The sequence below is a fragment of the Dendropsophus ebraccatus genome, chromosome 2 (assembly GCF_027789765.1).
Source record: "Dendropsophus ebraccatus isolate aDenEbr1 chromosome 2, aDenEbr1.pat, whole genome shotgun sequence".
In the NCBI taxonomy this organism is placed as follows: Eukaryota; Metazoa; Chordata; class Amphibia; order Anura; family Hylidae; genus Dendropsophus; species Dendropsophus ebraccatus.
This window is the reverse complement of record NC_091455.1, coordinates 16,039,706-16,063,501: the sequence shown is the minus strand read 5'-3', so window position 1 is coordinate 16,063,501 and position 23,796 is coordinate 16,039,706. Positions and strand designations below refer to the sequence as shown.

Below are 23,796 nucleotides of genomic sequence, written 5' to 3'. Positions count from 1 at the left end.
TCTCCACATCGGCTCGCGGCTCCTTTGTTTGAATAGATCCGCGAGTTCGGCACGTGACCTGCGGCTCTAATCATTCCTATTAAGAGAGACAAATACAGCACTCAGCTCTTTCTGGCTGATAAATGGAGCTGTGGGTCACGTGCCTAACCTGCAGCTCTATTTAAAGGGGTAGTCCACCAAAAAAATTTTTCCTTCAAATCAACTGGTGCCATAAAGTGCCAGAGATTTGTAATTCACTTCTATTAAAAAAACTTAAGTCTTCCAGTACTTATCAGCTGCTGTGTGTCCAGCTGGAAGTGGTGTTTTCTTTCCTGTCTGACCCAGTGCTCTCTGTTGCCTCCTCTGTCCATGTCAGGAACTGTCCAAAGCAGGAGCAAATCCCCATAGAAAACCTCTCCTGCTCTCCAGACTGGAAATAATACAACTTCCTGTTGGGCATACAGCAGCTGATAAGTACTGGAAGGCTTGAGATTTTTTAATAGAAGTAAATTACAAATCTCTGGCACTTCATGGTAGCAGTTGATTTGAAAGAAATTTTTTTTGGGTGGACTACCCCTTTAAAACAAAGAAGCCACGGCCTATATGGGAACCACTGAGGGGTACGGGGGTATGACCAGCTGTAATGTCTTACTTGACCCCTATCCTGTTTTAAGTTGGAATACCCATTCAAGGGTCCTTTACCCAGCCCGATAAAGGGGCCGTGCAAGGACGCAAGTGAGCGATGATCAGTGAGATCTGCACTCCTTTGCAGTTCATTTAGAAGGCAAAAACAATTGCACAGCCTGGCCGCACAAACAATCACTGTATTGTTCGTGCAGCCATTTAAATGTATTGCTGTCAGCCGCACATGCACTGTTTACACAGGGAGATGTGCTGCCAATAATGATAAATTTTAAAACCACACAAAAGATGCAATGAGCTGATGACCAGACACTTTCCCGATCCTCGGCTGATCGCTGACACTTTTACATGCTGGAAAAAAAAGAGTGTTTCTAGCAACACACCCTTCCGATAGAGCTCCGAATGCCCTGTTCTGATGAAATTCATTAAAGGGGTACTCCGGAGAAAAAATACATTCGCTAATACATTGCTTTTATATAGTTATATTACTTGGTAAAATAACTGACAGCAGGAGGGGGCGACACAGCTTCCTCTGCTGCCATCAAGGTTTCTGTCAGGAACTGCAGGGCTGTCTAAGCCTTGCAGTTTATGACCCCCTACTCAGATCTAGCGCTGCCACACAGCGTTTTAGATAGCAGGGTCTCATTCCCCCATGTACTGTATATTCTTATATACAGTATCCAGATGGGGGAAGCCACCCGACAGGATCGCTGTGTGCGACAGCCTCTGTACAGTGAGCAGTGATTTCAATCACTAAGCTACAATCACTAACAAAGCGGTGATGGCAATCATTGCTCGCTGTACAGAGGCTGCCGCACATCACCATCGTGTCAGGCAGCCTGCCCTTGGGTACTGTATATAGGAATATACAGTACACGGGGGAAAAGGGACCTTGCTCTGTATATTGCTGTGCGGAAGCTTTAGCAGAGCAGAGGATCAGGAACTGCAGGGCTGTCTAAAACATAAACGTCTGTTGCAGCAAAGGGGCCCATGTTGCCCCTTACTGCTGACAGTCAACAGAAAAGCATATGTAAATAAAAAAAACCACATTTGTTTTATTAAAGTATTACAAAGTAATATAACTTTATTAAGGCAACATATTAGCAAAAACTTTTTTTCCTCCGGAGTACTCCTTTAATATATCTGTACGCAATCAACTCCTCAGCTCCCCCTGTGGTGATTGTAAGAAACAAGAATTTTATCATTTGATGGGAAGGTGTAAGCAGGGGTGGGGAACCTTCGGCCCTCCAGCTGTTGCAAAACTACAATTCCACCATGCCTGGACAGCCGAAGCTTTAGCTATCTAAACACGATGGGATTTGTCTGACGTACGATATAAGAATATCAGCACTCAAAGCATTATACTAACTAAATTCCTGATTTAATAAGCGCCAATAGAAGCGTAAAAACAAAGATACAGTAAATAATATACTACTATAATACCATGGGGCCCTTGTGGTCTATAATACAAGAAGACAATCACATATGAGGTCAATATTTCTATAACCAGAGCCAGTTTTTGTTTCCAATCAGCAAAGTGCTCATAAAGTCCTCGCGTATAGAAGATACTAGAATATAAAGGCCAGGATACAGGATGGGATGAGGCCACTGCTGGATGGTTAGATGGCTAGAGAGCCTCATCCCGTTCTGTATCCTGGACTTTATATTCTAGTATCTTCTATACATGAGGACAAATACTGGCTCTGGTTATAGAACTATTGACCTCATATGTGATTGTCTTCCAGTATTATAGACCACAAGAGCCTACAGTATTATAGTAGTATATTATTTACTGTATATCTTTTGGGAATGAAGATCTCTCTCTACGTTACCTGTTCTGCACATTAGTCGAGTTCTGGCTTTTCAGTGTAGATGAGATCGTCGTCTTCTGTATGGCTTCAGAGGCCTGGAAGACACAATGCAATGCAGGATTTAAAGGACATCTCCATTCAAACAAAAAACGTCCCTTGACCAAGTTCTCGAGTCTTTATAAGTATTAGCCACAGTCTCTCAACTTCTGAAAAGGAGAAGCTACATCCATATTACCTTCCAGCGCATATAGCTTCCTCTCTTAAAATGGTAGTTCACAAAAAAAGTTTTCTTTTAAATCATTTGGTGGCAGAAAGTGCAAGAGATTTGTAATTTACTTCTATTAAAAAATCTCCAGTTTTCCAGTACTTATCAGGTACTGTATGTCCTGCAGGAAGTGGTGTATTCTTTCCAGTCTGACACAGTGCTCTCTGCTGCCACCTCTGTCCATGTCAGGAACTGTCCAGAGCAGAAGTAAATCCCCATAGAAAACCTCGCCTGCTCTGGACAGTTCCTGACATGGACAGAGGTGGCAGCAGAGAGCATAGTGTCAGACTGGAAATAATACACCACTTCCTGCAGGACATACAGCAGCTGATAAGTACTGGAAGATTAGAAATGTTTTCAATAAAAAGTAAATTACGAATCTCTGGCACTTTCTGGCACCAGTTGATTTGAAGGGAAAAAAATTTGCTGAACCCATTTAATATTATTCGTGCAACCAAGTACCATGGGTCCCCCCATCCCATCGTCTTATTTTACTATGAAAAAGAATTCACATGTAACATGTCCAGCAGGGACAGAGCGCGCAGTACGGCAGCTTTCGGACACTGGGGGAGCTCACCAATGAACACTCGTACAGCACAGCAGAGACAGAGCCTACGGTACGGCGGCTTCCTGCCACCAGAGGGAGCTCACCAATTCACACTAGTATAGCACAGCAGGGACAGCGTACTGTATGGTGACTTCTGGCCACCGGGGGGAGCTCACAAGAGCACACTAGTACAGAACAGCAGGGACAGCGTACAGTATGGCGGCATGCGATGGGATAAGAGCAGACTGTGTGCCGGTAGGGGACAACAGGGATGGTGGATGCCTCTTGATGCCTAGCCTGCACATTTACAAGTGACGGCTGCAGAAGGGAAAATTGGGGTTGGCGGCAGGTGACGGTCTTCATGTCCTGCATACAGCTGCTCCACAACAGAAGGTGAAGGTAGGGAACAATGGCAGCAGGCTAAAAAGAATCCCAGCTGCATGCCTTGGTGTCCTTTTTGGCATCCATACTTCAAAACAAAAAAACCTTGCTAGGTCTTACTTTCAGGGGAGGCCTTATATTTAACAATTCAGCACAAACTCTACTAGGTCTTTTGGGGGAAACGGTATCAGGGATTAACCTTCACTGTGTGGTATATACAATGGATGTTAAACAGCCGCCATTACTTCCACACTTTGCCGGTTAGTTCTTTCCTCTCCGCTCCCATAATAAAGTTGTGTATCTCCTGGCGCGGTCTCGGTGCGGTTTACAGGATAATGTGTAATGTGGGATGTGAAATGCTGATGATGTTCCTCTGACTCCGGGATAATAGCTTGTGATGAATTATTGATGACTCGCAGTTCTTAGAGTGCGGATCAGATGATCACCACCCCGGGGGTCACATCCACTGGAGACTGTGAATTTGGGCTGATAGGAAGTTTCTATGTCAGGGAGTCGTGTAATTAGCAAATAAATGCGTCTGCGTCTACGGCTCTGTTCACACCTATACCTATCCGTGTCATGTGATAGCTATTCTCCCATCACTAGGGCGCAGTCGCTTGAATAAACATTTGATATGTCCTAGGGACATGTTAAAAGTTTTGATCATTGAGCTTCTTGGTGTTCAGACCCCCACCGATCGCTAGAACGAGAGGGGAGACACGTGAGCCAAGTGCAGAAATTTCTCTGAAATACAGAAGCTGATGGAACTAGACTGGCACTAGACAGGAAGAAAATCTCATATAAAGATACAGCAAGGTCCCATTTACTTCTGTGGGTGCATATTGGTCTTGGCCACTAGGTGTCTCACTTCCCTGTAACCTGAAGCCTGCTGTCTTTGTCAGGGAAAATCTGTCTGCAGTAACCACTAGATCAGGACAAATACCAATTTCCCTACTGCTGTCTTCAATACTGCAAAGTATTTCTCTCCCTTAAAGGGGTACTCCGGTGAAATATTTATTATTTCAAGTCAACTAATTTCAGAACGTTATATAGATTTATAATTAAATTCTATTTTAAAATCTCCAGTGTTCCAGTACTTATCAGCTGCTGCATGTCCTGCAGGAAGTGGTGTATTCTTTCCAGTCTGACACAGTGCTCTCTGCTGCCACCTCTGTCCATGTCAGGAACTGACCAGAACAGTAGCAAATCCCCATAGAAAACCTCTCCTGCTCTCCAGACTCGAAATAATACCACTTTCTGCAGGACATACAGCAGCTGATAAGTACTGGGAGACTAGAGATTTTCTAAATAGATTTAAAAGTTTTGTTTTCGCTGGAGTTCCCTTTTAAGCTTTTCAGCACCAACAGCTCAGTCCTTCATATAGCAGGGAGTAGCCTGTTCCGTGCATCCAGGCTGTAGAGCTCACAGAGCATTGTCTACACTGGCTATAGCTGAGAGCAGGACTAGCTATGTACAATGTATCAGTCTGGAGTCCAGGCTGTAGAGCTCACAGAGCATTGTCTCTACACTGGATACAGCTGAGAGCAGGACTAGCTATGTACAATGTATCAGTCTGGAGTCCGGGCTGTAGAGCTCACAGAGCATTGTCTATAGACAGGACTAGCTATGTACAATGTATCAGTCTGGAGTCCAGGCTGTAGAGCTCACAGAGCATTGTGTATACTGGATACAGCTGAGAGTAGGACTAGCTATGTACAATGTATCAGTCTGGGGTCCAGGCTGTAGAGCTCACAGAGCATTGTTTACACTGGATACAGCTGAGAGCAGGACTAGCTATGTACAATGTATCAGTCTGGAGTCCAGGCTGTAGAGCTCATAGAGCATTGTTTACACTGGATACAGCTGAGAGCAGGACTAGCTATGTACAATGTATCAGTCTGGGGTCCAGGCTGTAGAGATCACAGAGCATTGTCTACACTGGATACAGCTGAGCGCAGGACTAGCCATGTACAATGTATCAGGCTGTAGAGCTCACAGAGCATTGTCTACACTGGATACAGCTGAGAGCAGGACTAGCTATGTACAATGTATATGTCTGGGGTCCAGGCTGTAGAGCTCATAGAGCATTGTCTACACTGGATCCAGCTAAGAGCAGGACTAGCTATGTACAATGTATATGTCTGGGGTCCAGGCTGTAGAGCTCACAGAGCATTGTCTACACTGGATACAGCTGAGAGCAGGACTAGCTATGTACAATGTATCAGTCTGGAGTCCAGGCTGTAGAGCTCACAGAGCATTGTCTACAATGGATACAGCTGAGAGCAGGACTAGCTATGTACAATGTATCAGTCTGGAGTCCAGGCTGTAGAGCTCACAGAGCATTGTCTACATTGAATACAACTGTATCACTTCTCAGCTGAGAGCAGGAGCGGCTGAGGTTTACACCACACTCTCTAATGTCTGCTCTAGCTATATGTCAGGAGGCCTCCCACAGATGCCTTCCATAGGCTGCCATTGCAAGATACCAAAGCTGCGCTGTATACTTCTTTACAGCACACCTACTGTATGTATGGATTAGCAGTCTGCTTCATGATTACACACAGAAAAAAATAAAAATAAACTATATACTGTATGTACATTTACCAGCCCAAAGGGGCCTCTGCTGGTTAAATTGGAGCCTATGGATACATCTAATATATGTGCCCTGACCTTCCCAGTGTATACAGCAAATACTGCATATATAAAGCTCACACCAGTATACACATGGGGATATACAGCCGTAACCATGGATGATAATCTCCCTCATGACAGCTCGATGTAAAGTGAGAAACTGCAATAGGTTTTCTTTAGCTTTGCGTTATGCCGACCATCCAATAATCCAGAATATCTGATAATCTGACGCCCTCTGCTATCTATGCCATTGATTCCATCCATTTGGGAGGTCCCATTGGGAGTAAGCCTGATTGCCTGATCCCCGCACAGGATGGCCATCCCCAGCTAATACCTGAGGGGGTTATGGGGATTTAGCGCCTGGATGAGGCAGGAAAGGGGTTGACGTTTATGGCTTCTTAAGTGCAGCCGGACACTGATGAATCAGCAGCTGCTTAGCACCGACTACCATGACATGTGGAGGATTTAGTACTATGCTCACGGCTGATACGTCAAATCCTGCCCCTGAAGCGTGCAATCCACGTAACACCCCGATCAATACAATCACCAGAAAAATAAGCTTCATCCTCTGGGGAAGATGCTGCTACATTTATCACCTTCTCTTATGGCAGTCATAGGGCCGGGGCCGCCTATAAAATCACCATATGTAACATTGAAAATATTGATACCAGTCCCATAACCAATAGATCATAATGGGCTGAGGCTGAAGGGTCACGGTCACTATGACTCACTGGAAGGAGTTAGGCCTCCTCCATACGCCCATAAAATGGCGTCTGCATACTATCAGAGGACAGTATCGGACCCAGTGTGTCCCATAGCCTAGAAGAACAGGACAATGGTGTCTATAGTTCAGTGTGCTGGGACTGTATGTGGACTGCAGCTATAGGTCAATCAGCAGCACTAGAAGAAGTGTTAAAGGGGTTCTCCAGCGCTACAAAAACATGGCTACTTTCTTCCAGAGACAGCCCTACTCTTGTCTCCAGTTTGAGTGCAGCTTTTGCTGCTCAGTTCCATTGAAGTGAATGGAGCTTAAAGGGGTTATCCAGCGCTACAAAACATGGCCACTTTTCCCCCTACTGTTGTCTCCAGTTTAGGTGCAGTTTGCAATTAAGCTCTATTTACTTCAATGGAACTGAGTTTCAAAACCCCACCATATCTAGAGACAACAGTAGGGGAAAGTGGCCATGTTTTTGTAGCGCTGGATAACCCCTTTAAGGTGGTGACCATTCAGTTGACAGTTCTCATTTTCCTGTGCTCCCCATATACATGAAAGCTCGTCACGGCCAGATGTTTATGTATTCTTTATGGGGAGGGAAGGGGGTAAGCTGCAGCCGCTTATCGCCTCTAGAACAAAAAGGACCAGACAATGAAACCCCATTAATCCAGTCCATTCTCTCCACTGACATCATCTGTTGGTGGACCCGCCGGCAGTGACAGGTTTGGCCGACTTGTTATCTAACCCAGTAACAAATAGATGCATATGGTTGTGCCCCCACGTACAAACATATTGGAGTCAAGTCAAATCTTTTATTCACTCAATCTGGGGTCTCAGTATATCCCTACACCCCAACAGTTATATTTTCCTTTATATTGTGATGGAAGGGGAGGTACCATCTAGGGGACCTATTGCAAATAAAGGTATCCATCTAACTACTACTTTGGCTACACTGGCCACTAAATACATTACCTACTCTCCCTGAGCTAATAGAATCGCTTGAAGAGCCTATCCACTGGGAAATGCTGGATGCCAAACTCACCAAGGAGCTATCTACTAAGGGCTATATGGTAAAATGGAGAGATTTCCTTACTAACAAATTATCCACGGAAGAGACAGAATCTATTATGCATCACTTTAAACCCTCTACATGATATAGAAAAGCCGACGCAGCAAACACCTCGGGGAAACTCAGGCTTGGTTCCACCTCTTAACTGGATACAGATGGCGACTCAGATTGTTCCAATGTTCTTATATCCTTTTCCTTTATGGAACAGATATATACTTTATAGAATATTTATTACTATTTTATAATTACTAGAATTGCGTTTATTTTCTAGACCTAAGACCCGATTGACACATTTGTAGAGCTGTCCACAGCCGCAGCCCTATAGTACTATGGATGTACATAGATAGCGGTACTCATTTGGATAGACCAATTCATTTAAATAGGTGCCGCAAATACAGATTGTATAATGGCTTGCCCACTTTTTGCAGCATGGATTCCGTCCCCAACATAGATCTGTACCACCTACAGGTGTGTGTAAAGAGCCATAAAAATAAATGGCCCCTTATCCTAGCCGCAATTTCGGGGCAGTAAATGTGCACAGAGTAAGGCTATGTTTACACTACGTAAAAGTACGTCCGTTGTTGCCATCAGCAACGGGTGAACAATGCCTATTGTTCTATGGGATCCCGCCCGTAGCGTATACACATCGTATACGCTCCGGCCGGGATCCCATGCGGGGCCGCAAACAACTGACATGTCAGTTTTCTGCGGCCGCAATTGAATGCATTGCGGCCGTAGGAAGCCCTGTCAGTTTACACAGTGAAGCGAGCGGCTCACTGTGTGCTATGGGAAGCTCTGATGCGGGCGCGTGCTGATGTGCCCGCATCAGAGCTCTGCGGCCGGGAAGATCATCCGGCGGTTACTACAGTATCGGCCGGGATGATCCGGGCAGAGATCGGCCGTTCCGTGACCCGGCCGGGTCACGGAACGGCCGGTCTCTATACGTAGTGTGAACATAGCCTAAATGGACATGAGGAAGATACCTAGAGCTGTAACCAAGCTGCTAAATATTTGACATATCAGTATAAGGTACCGATTCTGAGTATGAAAATATTAACCATCCTCCATTATATAGAAAATATCTATAGGTGGTGTTAGAAAGACAACATCAAATATTGTGGAACTTCCCTCTAGTCAAATGACGGAACGGTGTATTATCCTGCAAACCTACCGTGTTTCACTAAAAATAACACTGTGTCTTATAGAAATTTTTGCTCCAAAAAAAATGCACTGGGTTTTATTTTCAGAAGATGTCTTATTTTTCCAAGAAGAATTCACATGTAACATGCACAGCAGGGACAAAAGGTACGGTATGGTGGCTACCGGCCACCAGGGGGAGCTCACCACAGCATTCATGTACAGCACAGTGTTCGGTATAGCGGCAGGCGACGGGATAACAGCAGAATGTGTGCCGCTCTAAATCTGGTGGTAGGGGACAACAGGGATGGCGGCAGGTGACGGGCCTCTTGATGCCTAGCCTGCACATTTATGGCCACGGAAGGGAACATAGAGGTTGGCAGTCTTCATGTCCTGCATGCAGCTGCTCTGAATTGACGGTGAAGGTAGGGCACAATGGTGGCGGGCTAAAAAGGATAACAGCAGCATGCCCCGGTGACCTGTGCGGCGGCCATGCTTCCACACAGAAACTTTGCTAGTTCTTACTTTTGGGGCAGGCCTTATATTTAGCAAGTCAGCAAAATCTCTACTAGGTCTTATTTTCAGGGGAAACAGGGTACATTCCTCTTCACTGTTGAGGCGGCCATTGCTCATCTTGAATAGAATAGGGTATGTGCAGGGTGTCAGCCTGGAATAGGTGGAAGATTTGGGCACTGATTCACTATTTTCTACATGATTAACATAATTTGTCTGAAACTAAATTCTTAAAAATTGTTGGCATGTACACACTGACAGTAGAGGGGGTGACATATTAGATCAGAGGGTTTGCAGGTACCTTTGGCATAGTTACCACTAAATGTCCCGTAGTTTGCGACCTCTTGGCAGAGCTGCTGTCCGGCTTCACTTCTTCAGGAAGAACAAGCTGAAAGGGCTGAAAGAAGAACAAAATGTAACATGGAATAACCATCCAGAATGTCATGTTATGTATAGATGGTGGAGGTCGCAGAGCTAAGACCCCCAAGAATAAAGGAGCCAGTGATCTGAAGAGAGGAGCTGCCAGCAAAGCTCAGCCATCCACACAGCTCTCTGCTCCTCTCTTATTAATATTATCAATATCAGCCTGTGGGGATCCTACTGTGGGGATCCAACTGTGGGCACCCCCCAACCCTCCCCCCTCCCAATCAGCCATTTGATGCCTCCCATTGAGGAGATCCAGCAGGGTGTTTAGGTATACAGGCAATGCACCATGGTATGAGCTGTCTCTCTAGTGCCACCTACAGGTAGTTATTGGTCATTGCACCTGTACTAGTTACTGGTAGCCACCAATCCATAAATGATGGAGGATGAGTGTGTGTCACAACATATGGAGCCAATTTCTGGAGGCTGACTGCACAGTCTGGATGATGGGAAGGATGAGAGGAGAGGAGTGAGCTGATCTGCTGGAGCTCCTATGAGGGTGTCAGTGAGGACAAAGTGGAATTTATGGACTCATTTATGGAGTCATAAAGTGAGGGGAAGTGGCTGGTTACAGACATTACATAATAGAACCAGTGAAGTTCCTCAGCAGAACAGAGTGTTTAAGGAAAAGGGTATTTACATTTTGTGTCATGATCTGATGGAGATCAGATGTGGATAGAGCACAGAAGCACAAACTATTTAAGGGTGCCTTCACACCTACCTTCTACACTTCTGCGGATTCGAAGCGAGAACCGCTGCGGATTCGGTATCAATTCACCCCTATGATAGCACATACTCGCAGCAGGATTGACATCCCGCTGTGAATATGTGCTTTAACTCCCTGGTGCCCGCAGCCCTGCCGTCGCATCCCCCATCCCCGGCGGCGGCACATCCCCCCCATCTTGGCCACATCCCCCCATTAGCTCCCGGCTCCGGTCCCGCTCAGCTGATCTGAGCGGGACCGGAGCCGGCAGCCTCACTGCAGCCGCGCCGCCGAGCAGGTACTGTATGCTCTCAGCAGCGGGATGCGGGCGACGGGCTGGGGGTGGGCTGATGGGGGGATGTGGCCGGGACGGGGGGGAAGTGCCGCCGCCGGGGATGGGGGATGCGACGGCAGGGCTGCGGGCACCAGGGAGTTAAAACACATATTCACAGCGGGATGTCAATCCTGCTGCAAATATGTGCTATCATAGGGGTGAATTGATACCGGATCCGCAGAAGTGAGATCTGCTGTGGATCCGGTAGGTGTGAAGGCACCCTAAGGAAGGTTCTGATATTGTAGGAGGCAGTGTAATAGAAGTCAACGATCAGCTGACGCTCCGCGGAATAGAAGCGGCGGAAGCAGACCACCACTATCCTCTATGGGCTGCCCCACCCAGGCAGCCCCCCCTCCCCCACAGCCCCCTGCAGCCCTTCCCGTCACAACCCCCCCCCCCCCCCCCCCCACGGCTCTTACCCGTGAACAGGAAGCAAACGAGCGCTGACAGCTGACAACTTTGCCAGTGTAATAGGTGCTTAAGGCTGCACTTACACGGATTTTCCAATGCAATCACTGAAGCCAAAGCCAGAAACAGACTATAAACAGAGAACAGGTCATAAAGGAAAGACTGAGATCTATCCTCTTCTCAAATCCATTCCTGGCTTTGTTTCACCAATTTACAAAAAAAAAAGATCTGTAGGTGTGAATACGCCATTAGACATGATGTTAGCGAGGATGGAGAGTTACCTGCTAAAAGGAGAAGGGTCTCCAGCAGCACAGAGGATTTCAGAGCATGAGTTGATGTCTTTCATACTGCACTATGTTACAGCGGTGTCTTGCCTGGGCACAAGTTTCTGCAACTTTTTCTGCCTGACCTCAGAAAACCTCGCCTTTTTGTCACTCAGGTTGATGTAATGAGGATGACGGTGATATCCCCCACGGGGGCCGCGGGTGATTGATTAAGTAAGCGGCGCAATATGGCAGATACCAAATAAATCTGTAACTCAATTCCCCAGTGAGCGGTAGGAGCAGAGACGAGACATTTATCTGAGCTTTCACGGCACATTTCCTATTTATTCCAACTAGGTTTATAGTGCCATGTTGTTTCTTACTGACGAGACCCAGCGGTGCACAGAAACAACTATTCCCATGGTGCACTGCAGGAAAATAAGTATGTGGAATAGCTCTCCAGTCTCTGTATGTAGCAGCTGTCTTCAGATGGGGGGGCCTCCAGCTCCGGTCAGGTTAGAATCAGACAGTCTTCTCTTGGGGAAGAGAAGAGCTGATTTGCAAACTTTTGTCCCTGATTACGAAATTGATCTTTGATTAAACCCGTCTGCACATGCTCAGTTGCTCTCTGCTACTATTTAATGGAGATACTGGGGTCTATGGTGTTCATCGGTTGCTATAGCTTTCCTAGGTCATGAATGCAGCAAAATAGTACATCACATTGAGGTCAGTCATGTACGTCACGTTTTTTTTTTTGCAGAAATCAAAAGGACAAGTGAGTTTAAGAAACCCTGTAATTGGTTTTATTAGGCTAAAAAGCCTTGTTCTGTACTAAAAAAGCTATCACTCCCCCCCCCCCTCCGCCCATTTCTTATCTGTACATTATCAGGCAAAGCCGTATTCATTACAGAGGAGGAAAGTGAAGACGGGTTTGCTGAGTCCATTATAACCTATAGAGGGGGGAGAGGCAGAGGGGGATGAGTGAGCAGGGAGAGGAGACAAGCAGCTGTACAGTTTGCAGGCGGTCTGGGCACATAAAACACTATTTTTCAGAGGCCAGAAAGGTCACTGCATATGTGTGCTGTGCAGGGCTGCCTTTTCTCCTCACCATGCTCACTCATCCCCCTTGCCCCCTTCCTTCTCCATAGAGCATAATGGACACAGAAAAGCTGTTTCTTAAGTGTGTGTGTGGGGGGGGGGGGGGGGGGTAGGAAAACAGCTTTTTGAGTAGAAAATAAAACTCTTTTGCTTAATAAAACCTTTTACAGAGTTTAGTAAAATAGCTTGAACTATTGATACTTATTGATTTCTGAAAAGTGACATTTAAATCACAGTTACGCTTTAAAAGGGAAGCTATCAAACTATTTAACCTGCTGATAGCTTCCTATTGCGCACAGCTGCTTAGAATGAGGGTATGTCTCTTACCTTAATCCTCAGCGCTGTTTATGTGCAGATTGGAGTTAAATCTCTAGGCTAGTAAGGCGGTTTGGTGCACTGGGGAAAGGCTACCACCCCCCCAAGTGTTCCGATCAGCCCTCTGCCCGCCCCTCCTAATGAATACCAGCAGAGCGAGAAGGATGGGGGGATGGGCCGCCCCCAGTGCACCAAACCATCTTATTAGCCTCATGATTTAATTACAAACTGCACAAAAGAAGCGCAGAGGATGAAAGTAACAAACTTACCTTCATCCTAAGCCCTGTGCGCTATAAGAAGTTATCAGAAGTTTAGATTCCTTTCCCTTTAACCCTCCAATGAACACTAAAATGGGAGCAGGGAGAAGCACATGGCTAAGTCCTTCTCTCCTGAGCCGGCTATGATCTCTGTCTCACTGTGCTAGACAAACCCCATTATAAGTCTATGAAGCTCATCTGTTGTAGAAAGATGGAAAACACAGCAAGATGGGGAGTGAAGCGCAAAACTGCATGCTTCTCCTAGCTTATTTTACATATCAGTGGGGGTGTGAACACTCAGACCTCAACCGGTTAAACTTTTCACTTGTCTGCAACATTTTAAAAGTATTTTCTAATGATATGGAAACTTTCTGTTTGAGGACACAGTATAGGGTCTTGTCACCCATCAGGTTTCAAGCAGGGAGGCTTATTGCTAGCCCAGGAGAAGCATATCTATAGTGTAGGGTCCATCCCCCTGAGGTCACTGTATCGTGGTGGTACACACTATTTGATCACATGGTATGCTAAGAGTCCTTAATTATTTTCTATAGCAGTATTGCAATATATAAATATCTATCGTCTGTATATATAAAGCTAAGGCCTTTGCAGAGATCTGCTGTACTTTTTTTGTTCGCTTCTGTATTTCAGCGATAGCCGCGTGCACCTGCGTAGTTTTAACAACTCTATTAAGTTTTGATGAATTATTTCTCTCTGTAATTACCTTGTTTTTAACCAGGACTCTTACATAGCCAGGCTGAACATCTACATCTACAAGAGAGGTGTCCATGTATCTATAAGAAAGCAGTCACATATTATAAGTAAGTACTGCCATATAAAAAGGCAAAAACCCACATGCACATGAACATATTTTCTGACAGGGTTCCCATCCTACTCTATGGCTCATTGCATTACTATATCTATGTATGGCTCTTAGAATTAGTTACATCAATGGATAAACATGTTATATAGTATGTTAAGATAATTGTACACACAGTAAACCTACCTGTAAATCCCCAGGTCCAAAATGAACTGATGGTACTCCTCATCATCAACCAAAGAGAAATCCAATCTGTATATTAGAGGGTCGAAAATCAGGAGAAAGGAAGATTATCTAATGACTAATTACATCTATATCGGATAGAAATAGTATCATCAATCAGATAAATATTATGAGGGGCAGAAGAACTACTATAATACTGCTTCCTATATACAAGAATATAACTACTATAATACTGCTCCTATATACAATAATATAACTACTATAATACTGCCTCCTATATACAAGAATATAACTACTATAATACTGCCTCCTATATACAGGAATATAACTACTATAATACTGCTCCTATATACAAGAATATAACTACTATAATACTGCCCCTATATACAGGGATATATCTACTATAATACTGCTCCTATATACAGGAATATAACTACTATAATACTGCTCCTATATACAAGAATATAACTACTATAATACTGCCCCTATATACAAGAATATACCAACTATAATACTGCTCCTATATACAGGGATATAACTACTATAATACTGCCTCCTATATACAGGAATATAACTACTATAATACTGCTCTTATATACAAGAATATAACTACTATAATACTGCCCCTATATACAAGAATATAACTACTATAATACTGCTCCTATATACAGGAATATAACTGCTATAATACTGCTCCTATATACAAGAATATAACTACTATAATACTGCCCCTATATACAAGAATATAACTACTATAATACTGCCTCCTATATACAGGAATATAACTACTATAATACTGCTCCTATATACAAGAATATAACTACTATAATACTGCCCCTATATACAGGGATATATCTACTATAATACTGCTCCTATATACAGGAATATAACTACTATAATACGAACTGGAGAGAGTGGAACCGCTGCACATCCCATCTATGGCTGATACTAATGCCGCTAGGCCTGTATTAAAAATCAACACCAGAGTGTCTGTATATGAATTGATCAAGCCATATTGCCCCGTGTACCACCGCGCAGGTCCTCTGGTCCACACGGGTCCCTACGCTAACTCCACACCGTGTATGCAGGGAAGGGAGGCCATGGAACGGCCCTGCAACCCCAATGTCACAGGACCAGACCCAAAAAGCCCCACCAAAACCCAGCCAGCACCACCGGCGGGGAAGGCTGCCCCCAAACGACACAAGTATGGATATGGTATTACACTTACCATTGCTGCTCTCACAGAATGGGGAAGACATAGGGTCCAGACATGTGAGCACAGACATATCCTGCTAATTATGGTCATGTGGGTCTTATAAAGGAGTGCTAGCTGTTCAGAGAGGGAGAACTGTGAAACACGAACTGGAGAGAGTGGAACGGCTGCACATCCCATCTATGGCTGATACTAATGCCGCTAGGCCTATATTAAAAATCAACACCAGAGTGTCTGTATATGAATTGATCAAGCCATATTGCCCCGTGAACCGCATAACTACTATAATACTGCCCCTATATACAAGAATATACCAACTATAATACTGCTCCTATATACAGGGATATAACTACTATAATACTGCCTCCTATATACAGGAATATAACTACTATAATGGTTCAGGGAAGAAAAAGAGTGCTGCACCTCACACCTATGGCTGATACTAGTACCTCTCGGCTGCATAAAAAACATCAGAATTCTGTATGTGAATTGATCAAGCCACACTGCCCCATGTACCTCGTGCAGGTATCTGATACACATGGGTCCCTACACTAAGTCCACACTGTGCCAGTCAGCGACCACCATCCCCGCAGGCGTGCACAATCAGGGAAGGGAGGCCATGGAACGGCCCTGCAACCCCCATGCCACAGGACCAGACCCAAAAATGCCACACCAAAACAGACACTCTGGTGTTGATTTTTAATACAGGCCTAGCGGCATTAGTATCAGCCATGGATGGGATGTGCAGCCGTTCCACTCTCTCCAGTTCGTGTTGCACAGTTCTCCCTCTCTGAACGGCTAGCACTCCTTTATAAGACCCACATGACCAAGGTTAGCGGGATATGTCTGTGCTCACATGTCTGGACCCTGTGTCTTCCCCATTCTGTGAGAGCAGTAATGGTAAGTGTAATACCATATCCATACTTGTGTCGTTTGGGGACAGCCTTCCCCGACGGTGGTGCTGGCTGGGTTTTGGTGGGGCTTTTTGGGTCTGGTCCTGTGACATTGGGGTTGCAGGGCCGTTCCATGGCCTCCCTTTCCTGCATGTGCACGCTTTGCGGGGTTGGCGGTCGCTGACCGACACTGTGTGGAGTTAGCGTAGGGACCCGTGTGGACCAGAGGACCTGCGCGGTGGTACACGGGGCAATATGGCTTGATCAATTCATATACAGACACTCTGGTGTTGATTTTTAATACAGGCCTAGCGGCATTAGTATCAGCCATGGATGGGATGTGCAGCCGTTCCACTCTCTCCAGTTCGTATAACTACTATAATACTGCTCCTATATACAAGAATATAACTACTATAATACTGCCCCTATATACAAGAATATAACTACTATAATACTGCTCCTATATACAAGAATATAACTACTATAATACTGCTCCTATATACAAGAATATAACTACTATAATACTGCCTCCTATATACAGGAATATAACTGCTATAATACTGCTCCTATATACAAGAATATAACTACTATAATACTGCTCCCTATATACAGGAATATAACTACTATAATACTGCTCCTATATACAGCAATATAACTACTATAATACTGCTCCTATATACAGGAATATAACTACTATAATACTGCTCCTATATACAAGATTATAACTACTATAATGCTGCTCCTATATACAAGAATATAACTACTATAATACTGCTCCTATATACAAGACTATAACTACTATAATACTGCTCCCATATACAATATACAAGAATATAACTACTATAATACTGCTCCTATATACAAGAATATAACTACTATAATACTGCCTCCTATATACAGGAATATAACTACTATAATACTGCTCCTATATACAGGAATATAACTACTATAATACTGCCCCCTAGATACAGGAATTTAACTACTATAATACTGCTCCTATATACAGGAATATAACTACTATAATACTGCTCCTATATACAGGAATATAACTACTATATACTGCTCCTATATACAGGAATATAACTACTATAATACTGCTCCTATATACAGGAATATAACTACTATAATACTGCTCCTATATACAAGAATATAACTACTATAATACTGCCCCTATATACAAGAATATACCAACTATAATACTGCTCCTATATACAGGGATATAACTACTATAATACTGCTCCTATATACAAGAATAGAATTGCTATAATACTTCCCCTATGTACAAGATAGTAGTACAATATTAACCATTGACTATAGGCAATAATGAGGAACTAGTTGGATAGTAATCACCATATATGAGATTAGGACAGGCAGTCCTATAAATAACCTCTACTAATTTGCGCTCTACGTTCTACATTCGCACTGCGTTGTAACATATCAATCTGCCAAATGTTCTTTTCTGTTTGCTGTGAGATGTAACTTCCCATGAAGCGGCAGGGACTCTCTTCTCTCACATCAGTGTTTACAGTGAATGATAATTCCTCGCTTGCCTGCTTCCAGGATGCGGCTATAATTAACGGGGAAACTCAGTGAGGCTGGAGCCGCTGCCGCCGCGCTATTTTGCAGATCTGTCAGATGTGTTTCTGTATGGAGGACTGTGGATGGGGCTCCGCGCACAACAGGCGGTTATTAAAGCCGCACACAAACTTCATTCACTTGGCGCTTTCGCTTTACCACTTACTTGGGTTCATTAACATTCAGAGCGCGTCCGTCCTCGGTGATCAGCCTCCGCCCTGGTTTTACTTTCTTTTTGTCTTCACTGGAGGAAAAAAAAAACAACACAGAACAGAGGGAAAAGAAAAATCATTTTCTGTAATTCTGTATCCCTATATAGACCCTATAATTCTGTATCCCTATACAGTATAGACCCTATAATTCTGTATCCCTATACAGTATAGACTCTATAATTCTGTATCCCTATACAGTATAGACCCTATAATTCTGTATCCCTATAAAGACACTATAATATAATTCTGTATCCCTATATAGACACTGTATTCTGTATCCCTATATAGACCCTATAATTCTGTATCCCTATATAGACACTATAATATAATTCTGTATCCCTATATAGACCCTATAATATAATTCTGTATCCCTATATAGACCCTGTATTCTGTATCCCTATATAGACCCTATAATATAATTTTGTATCCCTATATAGTCACTATAATATAATTCTGTGTCCCTATATAAACCCTATAATATAATTTTTTATCCCTATTATAATTCTGTATCCCTATATAGACCCTATAATATAATTCTGTATCCCTATATAGACACTATAATATAATTCTGTATCCCTATATAGACCATATAATATAATTCTGTATCCCTATATAGACCCTATAATATAATTCTGTATCCCTATATAGACACTATAATTCTGTATCCCTATATAGTCACTTTAATATTAGGCCATGTTCACACAACATATGTTTTGTATAAATCACAGCCGTTGTTGCAATTTGCAATTTGCATTGCGTCAATGGGGTGCCGCGCGCCCCTCTGCTCTCCACTTAAAGAACTGAGGCAGACGGGATTCTGCCACAGGGAGTTCCGCCACGGAATTCCCCCTGTTTTACTCTGTGTGAACATACCCTTAAACTGGGGGGGGGGGAACTTACCCCAACCTTATTCCTGCTGTCTCTTGCTGTGATGCACTTCCTGGTGTCTCCTTTGCACAAGGATCTTTCTCTCAGCCAATCAGTTGGAAGACAGGACACCACTGAAGCCACTGATTGGCTAAGGAAGGGTCTTGTGCGATACATGAACATGGAAGTGTAGATAAACAGGGGAACAGTGGGGGGTGCAGCAGGGGAATGAGGGGGTTGAGTATATATTTTTTTCTATTTAACTATGTCCTGAATACACTTAGTTGATTTGAAAGAAACATTTCTTTACTGGAGCATCCCTTTAAAGAGGTAAAGTATCGTGGATTATCTGGTGACCCTGGGGCCAATGATCTTGAAGTTGATGTTGGAAGCAGGAAAAATAGGCAAATGTAAGACCCCAAGGGCAAAATTACTCTAAGGGCCCGATGTACACAAGCATAACCTGCACCTGTGGGCAGCATTGCACTTGGCTCTGTATGAACCATGGTCAACGAGGAGGGGCCATGCTCTAAAACGTCCACTCTCTTCAAGGGGAGCTTCAGCGTGTAACCACACAGAAAAGAAGCCTCCCTGCCTCCTAGTAAAGTCAATGGGAGCTGGGCTTTCGGTACTAAGATTGTGTGGCTTTAGTATTCTTTCTGATGAACAAACCACGTTGTCATCAGGTGAAGTGAACAGGCCCTTACTCTCAGCTGTAAGGTGAAAACTGTTTTTTACTGTCTTCATGCTTCTTCAAGTTTTTTAATCTGGAACTAAGGCGCTAAGCTTAGAAAATGTCTAGTAGAAAACACAGACTCCGAGTTTGTGCACTAGAGGCAGGCACAGCAGCACAATCCTCTCTATACCCTCCCTACATCATCCCTATGATCAGTGCACAGAGTTGCCAGGAAGCTGAACAATTATTATTCAGCTTCCTGTTACAGCTAGAACAGCACTGGAGCCTAGAGAGGCCAGGAACCAGCACATTTGTCAAAAGTTCTTTTATATGTTGGGGTAGTCCCTGGAAGCAGGCTGAACATGGAGTGTTTCAGAATATCAGATATTAAACATTAAAGGGGTAGTGCGGCGGTAAACAATTATTCACAGAATAACACACATTACAAAGTTATTCAACTTTGTAATGTATGTTATGTCTGTGAATCGCCCCCTTCCCAGTGTTCCCCAACCCCCGCCCGTGTACCCGGAAGTGTGGTGCATTATACATACCTGATCCGTGTCGCGCCGTCCGCCATCTTATGCCAGGACGTCATCTTCGCACAGCTGGCCGAAGAGCTTCGACTGTCCCTAGTGCCGGCCGCCCTCTGCAGCGTCACCAGATGCTCAGCCGCGATTGGCTGAGCACAGTTAGGCTCAGCCAATCGCAGCTGAGCATCTGGTGACGCTGCAGAGGGCGGCCGACACCAGGGACAGTCAAAGCTCTTCGGCCGGCTGTCCGAAGATGACGTCCTGGCATAAGATGGCGGACGGCGCGACACGGATCAGGTATGTATAATGCACCACACTTCCGGGTACACGGGCGGAGGTTGGGGAACACGGGGAAGGGGGCGATTCACAGACATTGTAATGCGTGTTATTCTGTGAATAATTGTTTACCGCCGCACTACCCCTTTAAAGGGGTACTCCAGCCCGGGGGTATTTTTCAGAGGGGGTGGTTATGGACGCTGGAGGTCACTTACCTCCCCGGTTCCATCGCTGGTGCCTGGATCACGCCGCTTTGTACACCTGTCCCGCAGCCGCTTCCTGCGTGAGCGGCCGCACGAGATGTGGCGTCTCAAGGCAGCTCAGCCATTCAGCGGCCGTAGCGGAGTCCCACCATGTTATCCAGGAAGTGACATCACCATTGTCACTTCCTGGATAAAAATGGAGATGTCACTTCCTGGATAACATGGGGATGTCACTTCCTGGATAAAATGGTGATGTCACTTCCCGACTCCCAGAGCTGTGTGGGCTGTGGCTGCTGGAGAGGATGATGGCAGAGGCACACTTAGGGACACAGCAACCTGGAGGGACACTGAGCATCCCTCTGCCATCATCCTCCCCAGCAGCCACAGCCCGCACAGCTCTGGGAGTCGAGAAGTGACATCACCATGTTATCCAGGAAGTGACATCAACATGTTATCCAGGAAGTGATATCACCATGTTATCCAGGAAGTGACATCACCATGTTATCCTGGAAGTGACATCACCATATTATCCAGTAAGTGACATCACCATTTTTATCCAGGAAGTGACATCACCATGTTATCCAGGAAGTGACATCACCATGTTATCCAGGAAGTGACATCACCATGTTATCCAGGAAGTGACATCACCATGTTATCCAGGAAGTGAAGCCTTGATGCAGTAGTAAGTGCAGGGAAAAAAGCACTTTATAAGCATTTCCTGTAATAAGTGTATATTGGGGATTTATATAACTTTTGGGGGGCAATACAATACTTTCATAAAAATTTTCGCTGGACTTCTCCTTTAACTAGAATTTTACAATTTCTCAAATCCTGGACATTGAACCTTTCTAAAATTTCACACCGATTGTGAGGCCTTTCTGTAGCTCCCACCCTGTTACATCACCTCTCTGGTCCACTACACAGCGGACCCGTCTATATAATGTGATATCAGCTCTGCTGTCTCTCCTTGTGTCTCACTGGCCATAGCTAGCCTACGCTGTCCCTTGTATATAATGTATATCCCCTGGTTAGAGGTACAGGCAGAGGATGGTAATAAGTATCCAGCTGACACAGCCCATATCTCTACCTCTTGCTCTCCTTAGATCTGCGTTTTTCCTCGATGTATCGGTGAGTTTCTAATCTACTTTCTGGCGTATAATGTGACGGCTCCTGCCAGAACGCATCGTCCTCTTGTTTTTCATCCCCTTCCTTTGGGTTCACTTCAGGACAGTTCTCTTTGTTTTCTGCAGATTTGGGTCTGAAAAATATCAAAAAAGTACAGATTATAAATAAGAATAAAAGTAGCCATGTATCTCCTGGATTGAGAAATCACATAATAAAACGCTGTACTGCAGATAGGTTGCCTGCTGCTATATAGCTATAGTAGTCCCTACTACAATGTGTGTATATATATATATATATATATATATATATATATATATATATATATATATATTTATATATACATACACACACACACACACACACACACACACACTCTCTTACATATTAGTATACAGCGCTGGGGTCTCACTGGTGGGAAGGCACTGTTATGGGGTCCTTCTGGGGGGCAGGAGCGGTTATGGGGTCCTTCTGGGGGGCAGGAGCTGTAATGGGGTCTCTCTGGGGGGCAGGAGCTGTAATGGGGTCTCTGTGGAGCACTGTTATGGGGTCTCTGTGAGGCAGGAGCTGTTATGGGGTCTTACTGGGGGGTAGGCACTGTTATGGGGTCTCTCTGAGGGGCAGGAGCTGTTATGGGGTCCCTCTGGGGGGCAGGAGCTGTTATGGGGTCCCTCTGGGGGGCAGGAGCTGTTATGGGTCTCTCTGGGGGGCAGGAGCTGTTATGGGGTCCCTCTGGGGGGCAGGAGCTGTTATGGGGTCTCTGGGAGGCAGGAGCTCTTATGGGGTCTCTCTGGGGGGCAGGAGCTGTTATGGGGTCCCTCTGGGGGGCAGGAGCTGTCATGGGGTCCCTCTGGGGGGCAGGAGCTGTCATGGGGTCCCTCTGGGGGGCAGGAGCTGTCATGGGGTCCCTCTGGGGGCAGGAGCTGTTATAGGGTCCCTCTGGGGGGCAGGAGCTGTTATGGGGTCCCTCTGGGGGGCAGGAGCTGTTATAGGGTTCCTCTGGAGGGGCAGGAGCTGTTATGGGGTCTCTTGGGGGGGGCAGGCACTGTTATGGGGTCTCTCTGGGGGGCAGGCATTGTTACTGGGTCTCTCTGGGGGCAGGAGCTGTTATAGGGTCTCTCTGGGTGAAAGGCACTGTTATGGGGTCTCTCTGGGGGGCAGGCGCTGATATGGGGTCTCTCTGGGGGGCAGGAGCTGTTATAGGGACCCCAGAGAGACCCCCATATCAGTGCCTGCCCCCCAGAGAGACCCCATAACAGTGCCTGCCCCCAGTAAGATCCCATAACAGCGCCTGCCCCACAGAGAGACCCTATAACAGTGCCTGCCCCCCAGAGACCCCATAACAGTGCCTGCCCCCCCCAGAGACCCCATAACAGTGCCTGCCCCCCAGAGACCCCATAACAGTGCCTGCCTCCCAGAGACCCCCATAACAGTGCCTGCCCCCCAGTAAGATCCCATAACAGCTCCTGCCCCACAGAGACCCCATAACAGTGCCCCACAGAGACCCCATAACAGTGCCTGCCCCCCAGAGACCCCATAACAGTGCCTGCCCCCCAGAGAACCCATAACAGTGCCTGCTCCCCAGTAAGATCCCATAACAGCTCCTGCCCCACAGAGACCCCATAACAATGCCTTCCCCCAGAGACCCCATAACAGTGCCTGCCCCCCAGAGACCCCATAACAGTGCCAGCCCCCCAGAGAACCCATAACAGTGCCTGCCCCTCAGAGACCCCATAAC

The 23,796-nt window shown here is 45.3% G+C and overlaps 1 protein-coding gene across 3 annotated transcripts in view; it reads right to left on the bottom strand.

Moving 5' to 3' along the window:
* DNAAF11 (dynein axonemal assembly factor 11) overlaps positions 1 to 23,796 on the bottom strand; it is a 47,715-nt gene that overhangs the window by 7,087 nt on the left and 16,832 nt on the right. For 2 of the 3 annotated variants that reach the window (XM_069959819.1, XM_069959820.1), the window contains 6 exons: positions 22,024 to 22,194; positions 18,339 to 18,416; positions 14,495 to 14,560; positions 14,213 to 14,282; positions 9,992 to 10,087; positions 2,454 to 2,527 (listed from right to left, as the gene is read on the bottom strand). In XM_069959819.1, coding sequence (XP_069815920.1) covers positions 2,454 to 2,527; positions 9,992 to 10,087; positions 14,213 to 14,282; positions 14,495 to 14,560; positions 18,339 to 18,416; positions 22,024 to 22,194 — 555 coding nt within the window. The remainder of the gene's footprint in view (positions 1 to 2,453; positions 2,528 to 9,991; positions 10,088 to 14,212; positions 14,283 to 14,494; positions 14,561 to 18,338; positions 18,417 to 22,023; positions 22,195 to 23,796) is intronic. The other variant, XM_069959821.1, reaches the window with a different exon arrangement.